Source organism: Tinamus guttatus, unplaced genomic scaffold (genome assembly GCF_059628265.1).
Source record: "Tinamus guttatus ecotype Peru unplaced genomic scaffold, ASM5962826v1 Tinamus_guttatus_pri_ptg000692l, whole genome shotgun sequence".
NCBI classification, from domain to species: Eukaryota; Metazoa; Chordata; class Aves; order Tinamiformes; family Tinamidae; genus Tinamus; species Tinamus guttatus.
The window spans coordinates 571,689-590,863 of NW_028289226.1; the positions used below are offsets into that span (position 1 = coordinate 571,689).

General features: G+C 40.4%; 1 protein-coding gene across 1 annotated transcript in view; it reads left to right on the forward strand.

Annotated features, from left to right (window-relative positions):
* The window catches only part of LOC104572033 (potassium voltage-gated channel subfamily KQT member 1), a 463,821-nt gene extending 448,045 nt beyond the window's left edge, over positions 1-15,776 (forward strand). Inside the window, exon 17 of the mRNA XM_088536664.1 lies at positions 15,624-15,776. Within this exon, the coding sequence (XP_088392790.1) occupies positions 15,624-15,776 (153 nt within the window). The remainder of the gene's footprint in view (positions 1-15,623) is intronic.
* The last annotated feature ends 3,399 nt before the right edge of the window (positions 15,777-19,175 follow it).

Below are 19,175 nucleotides of genomic sequence, written 5' to 3' on the forward strand. Positions count from 1 at the left end.
ATAGTTCTGTTTTTCTTCTTTTTTTGAAAGCTATAGGGATCCTGTCAGATTGGGGAGGCCCAGAAATTGACCTATTGTCTCTATTTGCCAAGTCTGTGTAATTCTTTGGGCAGGATATTTTCTTAAATGTCTAAGCAAGGTCATTAAGATAAAGAAAGGAAAAGGAAAAGGAAAAGGAAAAGGAAAAGGAGAAAAACGGAAAGACAAAGGAAAAGACAAAGGAAAAGGAAAAGAAAAGGGAAAAGAAAAAGGAAAAGGAAAAGAAAAAGACAAAGGAAAAGAAAAAGAAAAAGAAAAAGAAAAGGGAAAAGAAAGAAAAAGAAAAAGAAAAAGAAAAAGAAAAAGAAAAAGAAAAAGAAAAAGAAAAAGAAAAAGAAAAAGAAAAAGAAAAAGAAAAAGAAAAAGAAAAAGAAAAAGAAAAAGAAAAGGGAAAAGGAAAAGAAAAAGAAAATAAAAGGAAAAAGAAAAAGAAAAAGGAAAAGGAAAAGGAAAAGGAAAAGGAAAAGGAAAAGGAAAAGGAAAAGGAAAAGTGGCAGGAGCCCAACACTCAGCAATAACAAACACATGCAGCTCAGTACTGGGGTGAGAAGCCCCTCGGTGAGAAACCTTCGTGCAGCCACAAGGCGATGAGTAACCCCTCACGTTGCTGTGCTTTGGCAATCAAAAGTCATGAGTCAGCCACCTCCCCCCCTACAAAGTATAAGGGGGAGATTGGCTTCAAAGTCCTGAGACTTTAAAATAATAATACATGTGGGGTTTTCAATTCTTCCTGCCCTTCAGACTTTTGGAGCCTCTACTATGCATTCTGCTCATGTTTTCCCATTTCTCTCTCCCACCCTGTGGTCCAGCATAAAGTTACTTAATTTTTTTTAACAGCAAGTTGAGGTTCTCATCTAATCACTTCACTCCAAGAGTTGGGGCTTAACAAAAAATAAATATCCCAAGCCTGGCAATAAGCTCTGAGAGCTAGATTGTTGCAATAGCAAATTTGGCTGTTTATGTAGTGTAGAAAATAGACGCAGTGAGAAAACAGACTTCGGTTTCAAGATATAAATCTTCCCGTTGTGAGAAATCGCTTCAGAGAGCTGTTTGTTTTAATTAGTAGTCATAGAATGATGAATAATTGGGAGAAAATAACTGGCCCAAACCTTCACCTAAATTCAGGGAAAGAAAAAAAATGTCATTACAAGCTTCTTTTTTAACATCTGCAGTTTCCAATTAGCTTGTGGAAAAGCATTTTCATGTAAGAACTTCTAGCTTGACTCCTGAACCCAGTTTTAGACAAATAAGTGTCCTGTTTTTAAATCTGGTCATTCGTTTAGGTTCTTATATATGGATTTGGGAAATCTAAATTCTTTTCTGAGAACTATACCTTCTCCTCTTTCAAAAATACATATGAGTGTACATGCATATGTACATATACATACATTATATATATATATATATCTCTGCATAAGGCCTTCACTTGGCAATGAAAATCACATGTGAGGAGGTTCATGAAAAACAAATCTTTGCAGTCCTCTAGCACCTTTCAGCTGAGTATCTCAAAGTACATTATATCATTGAGGAATTAAACTATATAGGGAAATATTTTTAGCCCTGCTTCACACTTGAGCACTTTATGCTTGACTATAGCTCTTGAGTGGTTACGTGACTTGTTCAAGCTCAACATTGTGAACATTGCTGATTTTGTGACTGTCTGATAGGAAGGACTTCTCTTCTAAAATGGGGACTTGCAGTTTGTGGGAAGAGGAAGAGCATATGCAGGTTAGGTCTGAGGTTTGTATTTTACCCACAACCAAATAATTACATGCTTCATATTCCTCCATGCTTCATACTCCTCCATCACCTGCCTCATCTTCCTCTCCTTGCTAAGGCAATCTGCCTGTACCAGTCAGTCCTTGCTCTTCATTTTCCCACTCCTATCTCCCTCTGGATTTTCGACCCCAAAGAGTTTTCAGGCAATTTTATGTATGGGTGAGAGAAAAACAAGTAAGAGCAGTTGTGTTGCCAACTCCTAATCACTTTGCTTACGTGTTTTTTGTCTTTCTCTCATTCTTTATCTAGTTTGTTTATTTAGATTATAAACTCTTCAGGCCAGAGATCCTGCCTCCTTCTTCTGTCTTTACAATCCCTACCACAGTGCAGTCCCAAAGCTGATTGGAGCCTTACGCTGCTACCACAGTACAAACAATAATAAATAAAACTGGGACTGTGAAGAGATTATAATTAGAGCTGTGCAAAACTCAGCAGTTTTGGTTTGCATTGGTTCCTCCCTGCTGAGTCTACATTGTGTTTTGGATTTGTATGCAAAAAAAAAAAAAAAAAAAAAACCACTCAAAGCAAAACTCCCAAACTGCCAAGTGTGGCCTAGTTTGGACTCAAAATCATGCACAACTAGGGTGTTTTAACAGTTCCTTCTTGAAATTATAAATCTGCCAAGGCTCAGTCCAGGTTTACTGAAAGGTTATTGAACCTTTGCAGATTTTGGCCGCTAGCCAAGTTTTTGGTTTCATTACAAAAGTCTCTCTCAGCTCTGCTTAACATACTAATTGCCACACCATGCTGCCCTGTGGCTAACAAGAGGATTTAATCTTCTCCGGCTGTCCATGCAGCTCCACTTATGAATGCCATGGCTAGCTTTAAAATAATATTTCAGATCGTTGTATTCGTCAACAGTGCCAAGCTGTTGTGGGTGAACAGAAGAGCATCCATAGTTTCATATGGAGATATTCACTTTGCCCCTGGCATACCATGACAGCCGTAATCCTTTGTCTTGCTTTCCTGAATCCCCAAGGGACTGTGGAGCAGAGGAAGCCAAGCAGCAGCAGGCCTGTGGCACAGTGCTTGGAGTAAGAGCTCGTGTAATTTCCTCAATTGCCTCTGGAGCATTCCCTTAAAACCTATATGAGTTAGCAAACTTGCATTATGCCAAAAAAATCCGTGCCAGCCAGTTATATTTCTGAAGGTCATATCCTCTTCCACAGACAAAAAGAGCTAAGTAGCTTTTTTTAAGGTCAGTCGACCACTCAGATGCCTATTTAAACATAGGGGCCATGTGTGTGTGTGTGTGTGCACTTACGCACAACATGGCATGGGAGTGGAATTCTGAGTGATTTCTCACCCCCTAAGCAAGTGCATAAATGCTAAAACTGGAGCTAAAAATGCTAAAAACTGGAGCTAGCAGGAGCTTTTACATCAACATGTTTCCCCCCTTCTGGCAAATTTTGTGGGAACTGTCACCTTTCAGAAAACTATATGGATTTTGATGAACTTTTTAAGAACAACAGGGAAGACAAGTGAAGACTTGAATGCAGGTATTTGAGTATTTTCAACATGCAAAGTTGTGTGTGCGAAGAGGGTGTATTTCACAGTGATTTTGCATTCTGCAGAGTAGAGGCAAACAAACAAGGGCCAAATTTAAATTTTGTAACAAATAGCCACTTTTAGACAGTTTAGGATACTCTGGCATTCCAATAACTCTTTATTTTGAATATTTTTGTAGGATAAAAAATCTAATTTCTGGGTAACTTTAATTAAAACCTAAAAAAGGTGCTGCCCAGGAATTTTATTTTATGGCAAGGTTCCTCTCCCAGCAGGACCTTTGCAAGGCACAACCCCAGCTACAACATAGCTCCAGGCCTGCTCTTTTCCTCTGGGCTGCCATGGGCCAGCAGCAGCCCAGAGGGGGGGAGAAGTGAAAATCCTCTATTACTAATACCCTGGATGCCGTTGTCAGCTGGTAGCTCTCAGGGCTGGACCAGATGACCATCCTATGCAGTGAAGAAAGACAAGTACAGTGGTCTCACAGCCAAAACCAGAGCCTCAGTTCAAGATTATGGTAAATTTTGGTTTACACTGCTGACGCAAACCCACAGCCGGCTATCACTGAGGGAATTTGAAATATGCTTTTAAAACATCAAAGTGAGACCTCTTAAAAACATTAATTAACTAAAAGACAGAAAATCTTATTTTCTTTCTCACTGATAACTACTTCCATGTGATGATAAATAAGTTTTATCTGAAGAGGCAAGAAACACTGTGCAACAACAAATAATGCAGTCTTTTTTAAATATAGCTCACACTCATACTACATACTATAGGTTATGTAGAGATAGTAGATCAAAATCATTGTTCGTGGTGAGTGAAAGTAATGTTTGAGCAAATAGATGGAAGCTAAAGCAATTAAAACTGCAAAGTTCTGCATAGTTCAAACAAGTAACTATTTGATTAATGAATTTTAGTGTATGAGCCTGAAGAAGATCTGTTTTCCCCTACAGCAGACATTGGTATAAAATCCTCCATGGTTTCCCTGTTTTACCTCTAGAACTTCAAAACATCTGATACTCCAAAGCCTTAATTAAAATGCAGCACCAGTTCAAATAATTTGACTAAATGCTGGGACAGTGAAATCTCAACAGACCATTCCCATATTCCTACAACTCAAGATTCATGTTAATACATGTCCCTTTCTATTGCTGTGCTTTTTCTCTGCAATGATATATTACAAAGAAGAGGAGACATGCAAGAGAAAAATGGAGGTTTATTCTCCAAACAGGATCTGTAGTATTCTCCCCTGCAGTATTCCTTGGAATGGATGGCCAAAGAACTGTAAGAGCGATAGTAGGTGTAACAGACCTTTTTTTTTTTTCCCCCCTTAATTAACATTGCAGTGTCTTGCTACAGAAAACCCATGCAGGTTTCTGCTGACTTCGCATACGCCTTATGAGGAAGAAATCTATCTGGCAATTATGGCTTTGCGTCTCCTGCCCTGTCTCCTGTTGTTTGTGTAAGACACCGGTACTTCTGCCACAGGCTACTTCATACAGCTGTCTTGTCAATGCCAGCTTTCATAGGTAATCTATCTAGCTCAGCAGAGTTCAAATAGGACACCTCCCTTTCTTTGCTTTAATTAATATTTTATTTGAGTCTTCCCTGGGAATGTAGCCCTGCTGATTTTTAAAAATTATCTTGTTATTTTTCAAGTACCAAAAAAAAGAAAAAGGGAAAATGACAGGAAAATGTCCACAATTCCACAAATTAGATTCTGAATTTGGAAAATCTGCTTCACTGAGTCTCCTTTTCTCAGTCAGTATTTTAAATACCTATAAACACCTCTTTAACTACAGAATATATTATGCAATTAGTTCTCCAGCTTGGGTAGGAGAAATAAGACAGATAGTCAAATTCATTCTCTCTGCAATCTCTTCTGCTGTTCTGAACCCAGAATACAGTAACTCTATGTGGTTTATGCACTATTTTTTTTCTGTCACAGACCGACAACCCATGTACTGCTTAGACCCTTGCACATGCTGAGAAATCTAAGCTTAAGTCACAAACCATTTCTTGCTAAGTAATCATTTTTCCCAGGTGTTTTATGCCCATGGCTTTGCTGACTTGGGACCAAACATTGTGGCCTAGTGTGACTGATGTACAGACATCCTTAAAGTGAGGTCACTGTGGCTGCAGAAACAAATCAGACAGTCCACGACCCACCCCGTTCCCATTATTTTTTCAAGAACTCTTTTAAAATATGAGTGTGGCAATGCTGTAAATCAGACCTAGGATAAACAAGCAAACTGGTAAAATCCATCAAGTGACAGAGAAACAAGACAAGCTAAAACCAAAGAGTGCAATAAAGCATATTTGAATCAGCAGAAATCAAGAATTGCTCCACCCTCAGTCAGCATGGTCTCATAACATTTTATCTGCTTTGTTTCTCTGTGTGTAATGCTTAAATACGTAGCAGCACTTTCTGTAGCTTCCTCCTCTAATTGTGTTGCATTCATTAAGTAAGGCTTGCAGCATCCATTAGGAGGTATGAGAGTCTGACTCTAGATGACTGTTCCAAGCAGACAGAGAAGTAAGCGCAGGAATTTTCATTCACACTTTTCAGTGCACAGTACAGAGGTACAGGTTTCTCTTTCCAAGGCTCTTATAATGAGTGACTCTCCATCAAGCTTATTTTATTGTTTTAATCAAAATAGGTGTCAAGCTACAGATTCCCTTGGAATATTGAAAGACATGTTTTGCAGTTGATTTTCTGACACAGGTCTGCACATAGACCAGTCTTCAGCTTTGCTAAAGAATTTGGACAACATTGTATGAAAATTCCTTGACAGAGCTGAAAACTAGAAGCCCAAATGGTGCCCCCCCACCTCCAGTGACACCCTCTAATCTCAAATCATATTATTTTGCCTATTTATTCTCCAGCATGATCACAGTGCCACATTTCCAATTCTTCCCTGCCATACCCATTTCAATATGCAAAATCCCAAGGGTTAAAAAGACAAAGCAGCACCACAGAAATGAAAGCAACCAGCCACTGGTCTGAGGGAACAAAAAGCTCTCTAGCCACCTTCTCTCCTTAGGCCCTCTTCCAATACTGACTAATCTCACATTCTTTTTTTCCCATTATAGACGCATTTCCATCCTACAGCCAACAGTTCAGTCAACATTTTAATTTGCTCTTATCTTTTGTGGGTGGCTTCTGTTTTGTATCAAGACTCAAACCTACTCAATTCTGTGTGATTTCATGTCAGCAAGATAAGAAATGGCAGATCATCTGATGAATGAGAGCAACAAATATTGGTGAGGCACATCCAGAAAGTGACTTGTCTTAAAGCAAGGAGTCTATGCTGGGGAGTAGTCTGGAGTCAGGGTTTACCAAGTCCCAGCCTAGTCCTACAAGAATTGCCTGGAACTTTTCTAGTATCTACATGTCTCACTATCTAGATCGTGATCACTGTAATACCTGTGCTCCTCCCAATAATAACACTCCCTTTCTCTCTCTCTTTGCCTTTTCTGCCAACCTGTAGGACAGATAATCTGAAGTAAGTTTTCTGTGTGTGTGAACGTGAGGGTCGATGGAAAGCGCTTGTGTATCAACACTAGCAGTGTAGCATATAAATGTCACTCATCATATGCAGTCTGTGAGCTGTGCTGGACTTTTTTTTTTTTTTCTGTCTGGAGGCTCTTAGCTTAACTGGATGTCAGATCAACAGACTTGTATTAAGCAATTCACCCATTGATATCAGCTTGAGTAAGTAATGCATGCAACTTAGTTAAGAAAGACACAAAACTGCAGCACATCCCAAAGTGTCCTACCCAAAACAGGAACTGTTTGAGCCTATCCAGCCCTAAGGCTGGTGAAGTTAGATTTTGTTCTCAAAGAGAACAAAGAGAGATTGAACAGAGCTCAGAAAAGCAAATATAAAGGCAAAATAATCAGGTCACAAAGGGTTTGGTGACATTTATTCAAATGTTTAGGTGAGCCACAAATACTAAGTTCATCACACCCCTCCACAAATCGTAAGCTTATCATATTCATCTAATGGAAAGCTAAGGACACTTTTTTCTCATTGCTCCTCTGGCACAATTTAAGTATTCAGTGTTACTTTTCCTTGTTTCTCTCTGTCAGGTATTGTTTAGAGATTTGAAAATAAAAATCACCATCTCGGAGAATAAATTGCAAGGTTGCTTTATTGTAAAATTAAGGTGTGACTCACAGCAGGTGCATATCCACCTTTGAGGCTGGACTAGCATTGTTATTTCTGTGTGCTGTTTCTTTCTATGCTAGTTTTGCAGCAGCAATTGCAGCCACACAACATAATGAGCTAAGAAACGGCAGTGCATCATCCAGGGGTGGCTGAACTGTAGTGTCACAAAGAGAGATGGCAAGATTATAGGGAGGATCTGAGAAGGCTCTTGAGGAGGGTGAAGAATGAAACATCAAGGTGCAATAACAAAAATAACCCTTTATGTATGTAAACAGGTAGAAAGAGGGTTCTACAAAGTCTGATTTATCTTCCAGGGCAACATCAGGGGAAAAAAAAAAAAAAAAATGTTTTAAAGCTTTGGCTACACATAAACACACCAGCAGATGTGCATATTGCGCTCCCACAGCTGTTGCAGCACATCAGGAGTAATGTGGTGCTGCTCAGTTGCAGTTGCAGGATGCCATCCCTGTGTCCAGTCCAAGAGTGGCACCAGTCAAAATTACTTCAGCAAGAACCATGTAGTTCTGTGAGCTGTAGAAATTATGTTGCCTGGTTTCCTGTTGCTCTGTATTTTGTGGTTGATAATCCGAGGCTAATAAGGGGCAACTGCTGAATAAAGCTTTTCCTGTGGTCAGGGCATCCTGTGTGGATTCTCCAGGGTCTAATAATACAGTTCACCTTCCTCTTCTGCCTTTCCTTCAATAAGGCACTTATTTGAATGTCTCTTTTCTGCACAAGAGCAAAGCTTCTAGAAAATAGTACAAACTTTCTATCTGCAAAACCTCTGTGTCAAATATGTTTGAAACTCTCCATCCTATTCCCAAATTACTGTGGGAACATATATATAGATAGATGATTAGGTAAGCCTCATTCATTTAGAAAGACAGGATTCATTTTAAAAAATCACACCTTTACCAAAGCAGTAACATGACTAGCAGAAGCTAACACAATCGCTAACACTTTTAGAAACTGAGTGCTGAACTCTTGAGAACCGACTAGTGATTTAAGCAAATGTCATCTTACACCAGAACTACAGTCCACAAACACAGTTCTTACGGCAGAGGTTCATCACTACAACTGTGTCATAGAAAAGATAAAAATATAATGCTCACCAAAAGGGTACCAGCATGAAATACCCCAGGACGAAAGTGTGGAGGGATAGATTTTTATGTTTTCATTTAAACAGGAAAGGTAGATGGAAAGCAAAACAATTGAAGCTATGCTTAAAATAAAGATTATTATATTCCAGGCCACCAAAGGTTATAACACCTGACCTAAGAATGGGTGGGGATGTTTGGGATAAAGGAAGGGAGGCCTGGAAAATTGTGGGCTTATCTAGATAAATTTCATGGAATGAAAATAAACAACCGATATCTGCTAAAGGGTATACAGAATAAGTCAAACATGACAGTCTAGCGGTTTATATATTTTTTGGTGCTAGTGGAGAACTGGATCTGCCAGAACAGGCTCGCATGGAAATGGGCTCTGTGTTGCTTTTACTAATGTACCTGTTTATGTGACCTTTGAGGTTAGTGGGAAAAGCTCCCATTGACTTAAGCTGGTCTTTCTGCACTATTTGCATTTTCAGCAAAATGAAGCAAGAAGCTGCAGGGGCTACTGACAGGGCAGGGAGTGCAGGCGGTTGGCTACTAAACACTGACATACCACAGAGAGATGTTTCCCTGTGTCTGTGCCACCTGGCAACCTTGTTTTGGGATTTAGCATCGTTTTAGGATCCAAGCCAATTCCAAATCTGTTACAACTCATCCCCCAACAGTCAGTTAATGGGAGCCTGTTCATGGGAGCCTGTTCATCAAAGCCCTCTGTTGTTGTTGTTGCTTTAAGAAGAGAGACAAGCTGCCAGGTCCCTACCAACATTAATACCTAAGTCATTTCATGAAAGTTGCCATGGTTATCACCAATTATCATTTCTCAGGAACTGAGTAAAAAATAGTGGTGTAGATATATTTGTGTGTATGTATATTTTAGGAGACACAGAAAGTTTATCCTAGCAGTATTGTCTTGAAAATTGTTGACCATTCTGGCTTCAGTCCAGCAAAGCACTTAAACATTTGGTGAACTCGGGGAGACACTTCACATGCTTCAAACTAACACATACAAAAGAAGTGTTTTGCTGGACCAGACCCACAGATTTCTACACCTTGCACAGGAGATGCCTCCACAATACAGTGGTGGTCTCTATAGCTGGTGTGACAAATTGCTTCTTACAGATAGCTATTTACAACAGAACAGCAGAATATCAGGCTATATCAACACGTACATTCGGTAGCCACATTAAAAAGGAAAAAAAAAAGCAAATGTTTTCAGTGGCCTCAGCATTTCACCTCAGTGAAATTTCTCTAATGGGGTGAGGGAGAGCAAGGTGGGAGGGAGGGAGTTTTGCACAGAATTTTTTTTTCACATGCAGTGTTTTGGAGGAGAGATTTCTCTTCGCAAAATAAGCAATCTCTGGGCAGTAATAAATTCTCATAGGGACATGCTAAAAAATAAAGCAATTCCTAAAATAAACAATTCAGATTTTGAACAGTACGATAGGCTATTAGTATGTTGGAATAATTGGATGTAACTCTAGGCAGAAAGAAGCTACAAGACCAGATGTGCATATAAAGCTAAACATAAGCTTTACAGGATCTAATCAAATCAGTCCACCATCTGGTACAAGAAGAGAAATCATGCGACAGACCTACTCCGCATGAGAGAATGGCACCAATTTCTAGGTAACTAGCTTAAGCTAAATCAATATACGTTACATGAGTCAAAAGCAGAAGCATCTATAAAATGGATTGCAATAGTTTAACTAAATATTATCTGATTCTACTAAATTAATACCATTTTCTCTTATAGACTAGACCTTAGGTAACCTATCAAAGATAAGAAGCTGGGTGTAGTCAGAAACAAGCAAATGCAGATAGATTAGCTCATAGCAGACAAAGGCTCACATATGGTCTTTTTTTTCCATACAACATAAGTCCTATCAGTCTAGTCTTTCCCGAGCATTTGGAACCATCACATCAGGTGCTTGTAACTCAAAGTTGCAGCAAGAAGAGCTTGCTTTTTCCTAGCTAGCTTTAGAGCCAGGAGCTGCAGCTTAAGCTAGAAATTAAGGAAATGGTAATGTCTTATGTCTTGGGTGTTAAGCCTGTGATCTCAGAGGCGGGCTACCGAAATAGTGTTTGGAGGACTGAGCTTTTGCTCCTGGTGCTGAAGGAAATCTGAGATTGGGATGTTGTGTTCATATGTGCTGGGACAGCAGCTAGGACAGCTCTGGCCCTGAAGATGTTGTGCCAGATCGATGTAACACCTTGCTGTGAACTTGGAAGTGCCTTCTTCCCCTCCTGATGCCTGCTGTGCTTTGGTGCCATCTGCGCTCAAGTCTGCAGTTGGTTGCAGGATGAGGTTTGCAGTGCTCTAGACATGTGTCAGACAACTGCACGAAGGCTGTGCAGCTCAGACAACTGAATGAGGGCTGTACATTTGGATTGTTCATGCAGAACCTCTAAAGGCAGGAAGAGAGCCCAGTCTCAAAGAGGGGACAGCAACTTTATTTGATTTATAGGGTCTAGTTTTTGATACAAAGCTCTACCTACTTAGCAACAGATGAGCATATTCTTGGATTTACTTACGAAGTTGCTTCAGACCGTCTTTCCTTTTGCTACTGCTCTGGAAACAGTTCAAGTCAGTGTGCTGTGCACATAATTGATACTGTCTTTCCTAGCCTCCAGAAATAATAAGAAGAAGAAAGACACAACCTGGGGGGAGAGAGTTGTCTAGTTTAAAATTAGAGGGCTTGGGAGAGATCGTGTGATTACTCCAACTGAGTTTTCTACACATGCATTTTGTTTATAGAGTGTGCCTACAAAAACATGTCAAAAAGCTCTTGGGGGAGTTGGAAATCTGCCAGCCTGTTGCAAATCTATAAGACAATCCAGTCCTCTCTGCTTCTGCCATTCTTTGAGTCCTCTTCTCCACAAAAAGTTTTTGTAACAGGAACACACTTAAAATGAGTTATTTAAATAAGGGGCTGGGCCCAGGTTTTAACAGATACAGACTTAAAAGCAATCACAAATCCCAAAAGCAAAACTGGTGCTCATGGTTAAGAGCAGGGACATGCCGAGTCCCACTGGTTGCCTGACCCAGGTCCCCTACATGGCTTGTTGTGACTCACAGAGTCATTTTCTTTGTGTAACATCTCTGCATGTCACCATGGGATCCAGCCTCTTTCTAAGGGGGATGTTATAATGAATGTACATTTCAACAGTCCTTCAGCTCACCTCATAGTCCCAATAATAACAGAGTAATATTTTAAACTGCTTTTGCCATCTCCTTTCTGCAGGGGGGTTGAAAGGATATAAAAGCATTTTAACAATTTTATAGATTGTCTCTAGAGCTCTTTTGTGATGTGGGAGAACAGAAGTTTTGTTTCCATTTGGCTGTGGACAGCTGCCAAACTCACCTGTCTCCAAGGAGCCTGCGAGGGACATATCACATCTCTCTGGAAACTCTGTGGCTGGCCCAGATGGCTTCTCACTTTACTCAGCTGAGAAACACTTTGCAAAATTTAACCCTTTACCTGTTTGCTTGCCTGGATATGTTACTCGACACTGACAGCTTGTCAAAAGCTGACAGCTTTGCAAAAAGACTTAAGGAATGTAGTACCTGCTTAAATGACAAATATAAAATTAGGACTTTCTTCTGTAAAGCCTTTACCATGTGAAAAGTCCTTTAATCCTGCAAGACATCCTCCTGACTTCAGTGAAACCTTAAAGTTTTCACAGCTCTTGCTTTGTGACCCTTTAATTGTGGTTAACTAGCCGTCAAAATTGTCCCACTTTTATATCGGCTCCAATTTTATAAGCTACTTAAGAATGAGTCTGTCCAGCTGAACATAATACCAGGTTACTTGCATGGTCAAAGTTAGATGCATGGTAAAGTGTCTGAAGCCAGAAGGTGGTATCTTGATCGTGTATGTAAAAGAGAAAGCTAAGGACTAAAAGTGATCTGACACTTCATGCAGACTTCGTTTTGCAGGATTCTACTTCCGTTCTCAAAAATGAACATTAAAATGCTCCTGTGCGTCTAGCTGACACAGAAGAACTGTGCAACTTCATTTGTTAATGTCCAGGAAACTTTTGCATATCTCTGCATGAAAGGCATGATCAAAGTGCAGAATGTCCCATTTCTTCCCTTGTATGTTTTTCTTTTTTCTCCTCTACAAATGAATATTTACATTCTCCACCCCTCTCCTCTCCTTGAAAGAAAACTGCATAAAATTATTCCCTATTGTATTTTCTCACTGAGTTTGCAAAATATAGAGAAATGCAGCAAGTTTAAATGACATAGAACATATAGGCATAATTTATCTAAGATCAAGCTTGCAAATCAAAATCAACAAAGCCTCACAAAAGAAAGCCCTAAGAGATCTTTCATCTGCCTGACCCCATTTCCCTGCCTACACCTCTTTTACTCTGATGTATTTGTTCTGCTTTAGTTTCTCTCTGGACGTTTCTGCTGAAGAAAGATTCTGTTGAGTCATTACCAGCATCAGCCAAACAGGCTTTTCAAGAATGGAGGAGAAAATAAAGGCTGTGGTTTTTAATTTAGTTCCATGCTACTTAACCCTTAAATTACTAGTAACTTTCAGCTTTCCAACAAAGTCAAGCAGCACAAGCAGTTGCCCTTCCTTTCCCCATACATTGGAAACATCTCTCACACATGTGTCTAGCACTGGGGTATCACACTTCTTCAAGAATGAGCTGTTCAGAAAAAGGATATGATTGCCCAGGTTTTCCCTCTTAGCCAAGCCCCACTCTTCAGTGAAGATCTTTGATGATATCAGGAGGGAAGCAGAGCAACTTAGAAAAAGAGATGAGGAGAGCAAGAGGGAGAAAAATGAGGCAGGTGCAGTGCCCCCATACCCTTTCACTGTCATTGGACCAAGAAATGAGAAAAGGACTGCTTTCTGTCAGCGGCCATAGTAGAGAGAGAGTGAGACTTGCCCAGACAACCTCACCCATGCTCATCCTCATAGCTCTTAAACAAGAGAAAAGGCGGGGGCCACTACTGGTGTGCCCTAATGCTGATTAGGAGGCAACTAGACCTCTGACAGCCTGTTCAGAGTTGTTCTGAACTGAAGACTGTAATTATATATACATATATATATATATGTGTGTATGAGCTGCTTTTAGACTGTGACTCATCGTACACCAGGACTGGCACTAATGGCTGCAAACACAGCCAGTGCTATAGGAAATGGCCCTGATTCTCCAACACATGCATGCATTGCCCACCCTGCCCTTGTTACCGCATAGACAGTGCCCACTCTATCCTGAATGTAGTCAAAACTACGCAGGCAAAAATAATAGTGGAGAGCTACACTGTCTAAACCATGCCATAAATAATTCCTCTTTATTGCCTGAAAATTCTTTCTAAGATAACCCTCACCCTTAGGTGATCCACACTGTATCAGAAGCCGGGAGAGGGACTTTTCTATTAGAACACAGCAGTAATGAAGACAAAATTGAAATCTTGTTTTCAAGAGAGAAAAGTTTTTGAAAGAAAGACAAGCACATGTTTCCCTTCATGAAGGAGAAGTACTCCACTCCTCCTTTCCCCAGCTGGCAGAAGGTTGTATATCAGAGGGAACAATGGTTGCCAAAATGATATAGCTTGAATGAGATCTTGGTACCTTGAGGTTTGGGTGCCCCCAGGAGAGCAGACATTTGGAATGAGAAAATGTAGAGGAAGGGAAAGCGATAAGGTGATTTTCTTTTCCTTGTTTTTTAAAGCAATTTTAGCCTGCTAAACTTTCAATCATGCTGCCACTGGTTATTTCCAAAGTTACTTTGCACAGAAAAAGGCTAGAATCCTTCTCTTTCTCTCTCTCTCTATTTAATGAAAGCTCAGTTTAGATCTGATATCGCTTTAAAAGGTTTGCTAAAAGTTTATTAGACCCACTGGGACAGATCAGAGTTTTGATAGGCTCAGAGTTTCACAGCAGGTAACTGAAAAGTGAACCATCCAATGTTCTTAAAAATACTCATTTTCGTTGGGCTCATCTATTACACCAAGTGGCACTGTATTCAAGCATTATTATGAGGAATCCCAGTTGCTTACATGATGCTGACCACATTTTTGCCTTTAGAGCAAACTAGAGCGGTCAACACTCAGCAACCTGTCTTCCTGATTGACACAACCTTTAACAGGATGCCATTCTGCAGTGGATACAAGCCGTACTACAGCAATGGAATAATGTCTGCTTAGGCTCCCTAGACAGAAGTCAGGGTGTTTTTAAAGTAATAGGAGATATGAGATACCTAACATCCTCCTTAAAAAAAAAAAAAAAAAAAAAGATAACTAATGATAACAATAAATATTTATCTGACTAGAGACTATGCATGAGAAATTTCTCCCGTAAAGCAATAAAATGAGAAGAGTTTAGCCTGTCAATGTTCTTATAGAAAGAGTGTTCTTTTCTAATGAAGTCCTTGGTGTTACAATGTGGTTTTTAGTAGGCCATCCTTCTATCATTGCATTGGAATAAACATCATATCTGGTAGGATCTCTGGCAATAACATGTATCACAGAGGAATTTATTTACGGTGTGAAGGGAAGAAATCTGTTTAGTTTTCCAAGACAGTAATGGAAATCATGATGTCCTAAAGCTGAGGGTGGTGAAGTCTGGGGAGAGGTAATGGGAAAAAATACTCATGATAAAACAAAGAGTGAAATAGAGTCTTGGAGCAGATGTTTGCAGCATACATCATCACTGAGAGAAGCTGGCAACACTGGGAAAATGTTGAGAGACAAAATGTCTGACTCCAGGGGTCAATGCTAGGGCCAGAAACCTCCTGTCCTTCTGCAGTCACTTAGCACTATTTTACACCCTTCCTGGTGACTTCACAGCACATTTTGACCTTGCCACTAGCTGTTGCAAGCGACCTGATAAAACTTGAAAGACTTGTGGTGCTCAGGACCTGAAGATGCCAATGCCAACTGCCAAGGTTTAACCCTCACATATCTCCTAAACTTTTCACCAGTGAATGTCTTTCACAAGAAGCATGCACAACTATTTGACTGCTCATGTGCTTTCTAATTCCTTAACAGGTGCTGCAGATGGACCAGAAGCTAGATGACATCCTTAATGCGCTCCAGGTTCAGCTTGGGGATCAGCCACGGACAGAGATGCCAGGGCCAGCCACCACACCTGTCAGAAAACAGACAGCCTTGGATTCTGCCCCCAGCAACCAGAAAAATTAAAAGCAAGAGGATAACCACATGCCACAGTCTCTCCCTTTAGGTCCAGTTATTTTTAAGTCTTGTCTCAGGTTCAGATGTGTTGTTGGTAAAATGAACTATTCTGCTGTAGTAGATTAAATAAAAATGAGAAGAAACAGGGAAAGGAAATGAAAGGGAAGGGAAGGGAAGGGAAGGGGAGGAGAGGAGAGGAGAGGAGAGGAGAGGAGAGGAGAGGAGAGGAGAGGAGAGGAGAGGAGAGGAGAGGAGAGGAGAGGAGAGGAGAGGAGAGGAGAGGAGAGGAGAGGAGAGGAGAGGAGAGGAGAGGAAAAAGGCAGTTACACCCCTAAGAGAGCACATAAGTTCTGCACCTGTTTTATTAACTAAGCTATGCCAGCCTCTGGAAGTTCAATGCAGTCAACCCATTTAGACTGACTGCACATGCACAGAGCAGTCCGTTAAGGTAAGCATCCAAGCAAGGGTTAGGATGACCCCTTTGTGGGTGGAAGGGGAAAGGGACTGCTTTTTTGGCATTTGATCACTAAGTTTAATGCTCACAGCATGCCCAAAAGGGGGGAAAGAGCCAGCATTTGTACATGAAACAAATGGAAATCTGTGAACAGGGAAATTAAACAGCATGTTTTTACTTCTACCAAGCAGTGAAGATCATAAGAAGGGCAGATTTATATGCTAGTGCGAATGACAAAGTAAAGACAACAGGCTACTGATTAAAAATATGGAAGTGTACGCAGGCTGTTTGACATATGGAAAAGTGAAGTAAGGGCTTCAACTAATTAAAGGGTTGCAAATGCAATGAGATGCATGTTGGAACAGACACACAAGAGAGATAGTATCTGTGTAGGCTTACTGCACAAGAACCCTGTAATAGCTATCAGCTACACTGATGACTGTTATGCAAAATGTTCTCAAGGCTCTACCTTTATTCAGCAGTGGTTGTTGACTCCAAATGCCTTAATTTGAAAACACAAGAAATCTATGTGGTAATTGGCTGCAAAAGTGTTTGTAAAGCTCCGTTCAAGTCACTGAGTAACACAGTGCTTCAGGAGGGCTGCAGCTGTGATTGAGACTGGCAGGGTTTCTTAAGGAAAACAAAAATGCACATACTGTTGATGAAAGCTAATTGCTATTTAAATAAACTGCTACATCTAATTTGAAATGCTAGATTTTTTTTCCTGCTAATTTGGCTTGTTAATCAAGTGCATATACTAGCTTTTATGCTGTCACTGTGAAATGGATCTTAACCTGGCACTCCAGAAGAGGGACGATGCAACACTGTTGCTAAATACGTAAATAATAAACCAAAGTAAAAAGGGCGCAGTGTTATTTTCTCAAATCTTTTTAATATATTTGCATAACCAAGCCTTTGAATGAACAGGAGTCTACAGAGCAAAGACTTGACTCCTGGGAAATCCTAAATATATTCTATTCCCACTCACATCCATGGAAGCAAATCCTGCATTGCATTTAGAAGCAACTTGAAAGACCGGTCCCTTAATAAGCATTTATTTGGACCAATGATGACGGGTCCATTTCAATGTAATCAAATTAGCTTCTAACTATTACCTGTCCCTTTAAAACTCTTTCCCAGGTTTATGTGTCTGGGAATTCAAGCTTGGAAAGAGCACAATGAGACTGATTTCAATCTTTACATTGCAGGCTCGTCTTAGACAGAATATTAATGATGTGTGAGAGGCAATAAAAAAAAAAAAGCAATGTGGTTTTAATTAAATCAGCTGACAAGCTGCCGTTTCATCTTGTCTGATCACTACAGAGTTACTGAACATGACCAAATACAGCATATAACATGAGAAAATGGTAAATAATGAGTGTCAGAGCACTGAGTTGCTTCTGGCTTTCAGACATGGCCATGAGTTTCATCAGTGGTCCTTCATATAACTCCACTGATTGTCGCTGCTCATAGCTAAATGGGAGACCTTGAGGAGGTTTAGCATTTCATCACTAACCTTGAGGAGGCTTAGCATTTCAGCACTAACAGGTAGAAAATCTCCCTCAACATCCCTTTTCTACAGAGACTCGGGAGACAACCTATTCTGCTTTCAGGAGAAGCGTTGAGCCCAAGGCAAGGTGACATTTCCGTCTAGCACACAGCAGGCATTTGTTTTACTGATATCAGTAGTCACTGCCTTGTGGACCAATGAATACAACAATATTTTACTTACTAATGAGTCTCAGTACTAGTATTAAGGCACTGTACTCTAAAGACATGCTGCTCCTCTCTAAGAGCTGTTATATTTTCAAAAGAGCCTAGAAAATACACTGAATGTCCTCCCTCAGAAGATTCGGCTAAATGAAATATGAGTAGTGTCATCTACAGAGAATGTCAGAAGGGATGACTGGGTGGGAGGAAAAGATAATGAGGTCCACTGTGGTCACTCTAGAAAAAGAGAATGGGTGCAAGTGTATGTGTGTACGTTTGAGTTAAAAAAAAAAAAAAAAAAAAAAAAAAAAAACAAGCCAAAGCCCCGCAGGAAGTCTTCAGTGAGGCCTTGGTCTTTAAGGGTCTGAAAATCCAGCAGTGCTGGCCAGGCACTCACAGCTGACCACTGTGAACACTGCTGTGTGGCGTAATATGTTCAGACAGCACCTGCAATACGTGAAGGCAACCATCACCAGTGCGATGATGGAGAGATAAGGGTGTGGCCTGTACAAGTTGTGGTGAGGAAGGAAGAAGGCAGATAAGGGACACCCACTTTCGCACCATATGAGACCGTAATGGTGAAAAAATAAATTTACATTGCTTAGCTTTACTTAGCAAATCTCCTCCATACTCACAGATATAGAGGACAACAGTTACCATCTAACAAAACCTTTCTGATTGCCCTTTCTGATTGAGTTAAAGGTGTCCAGGAATAGCTGTGCTGCAGCGATCTGGTAATATTACCTCTGAGCAGAGATGCTTTTGCACAGTGAACAGACTGCATATTAATACATTTGCATGTCACCAGCATTTGAATGCCCCTCCAGCAAGGTGTTCTAGCAGCAAACATTCAGCAGAAATCTATGATTTCTCAAGGCAAGCGTCAACTAATTGAACTTTTGTGAAGCCTCACCATCCACCATGCAGGTAGTAATAGCATTAGATCTAGGTCATTGCATATGCAGGAAAAGTAAAAGAGCAAGGGAGAAGCACAGGTGATGAGCCTCAGGAAACTCAAAAGCCTTGAGGAGCCCTCTTGCAGTCTTGGAGTCATGACTCCCATCCATCAGTCATGAGGGCAATGAACAGTATCAGAATACTATGAAATCATAGAATCATAGAATCATAGAATGCTTAGGGTTGGAAGGGACCTCTAGAGATCATCTAGTCCAACCCCCCTGCACACGCAGGGACACCTAAAGCACGTGGCACAGGACTGCATCCAAGCGGGTTTTGAAGATCTC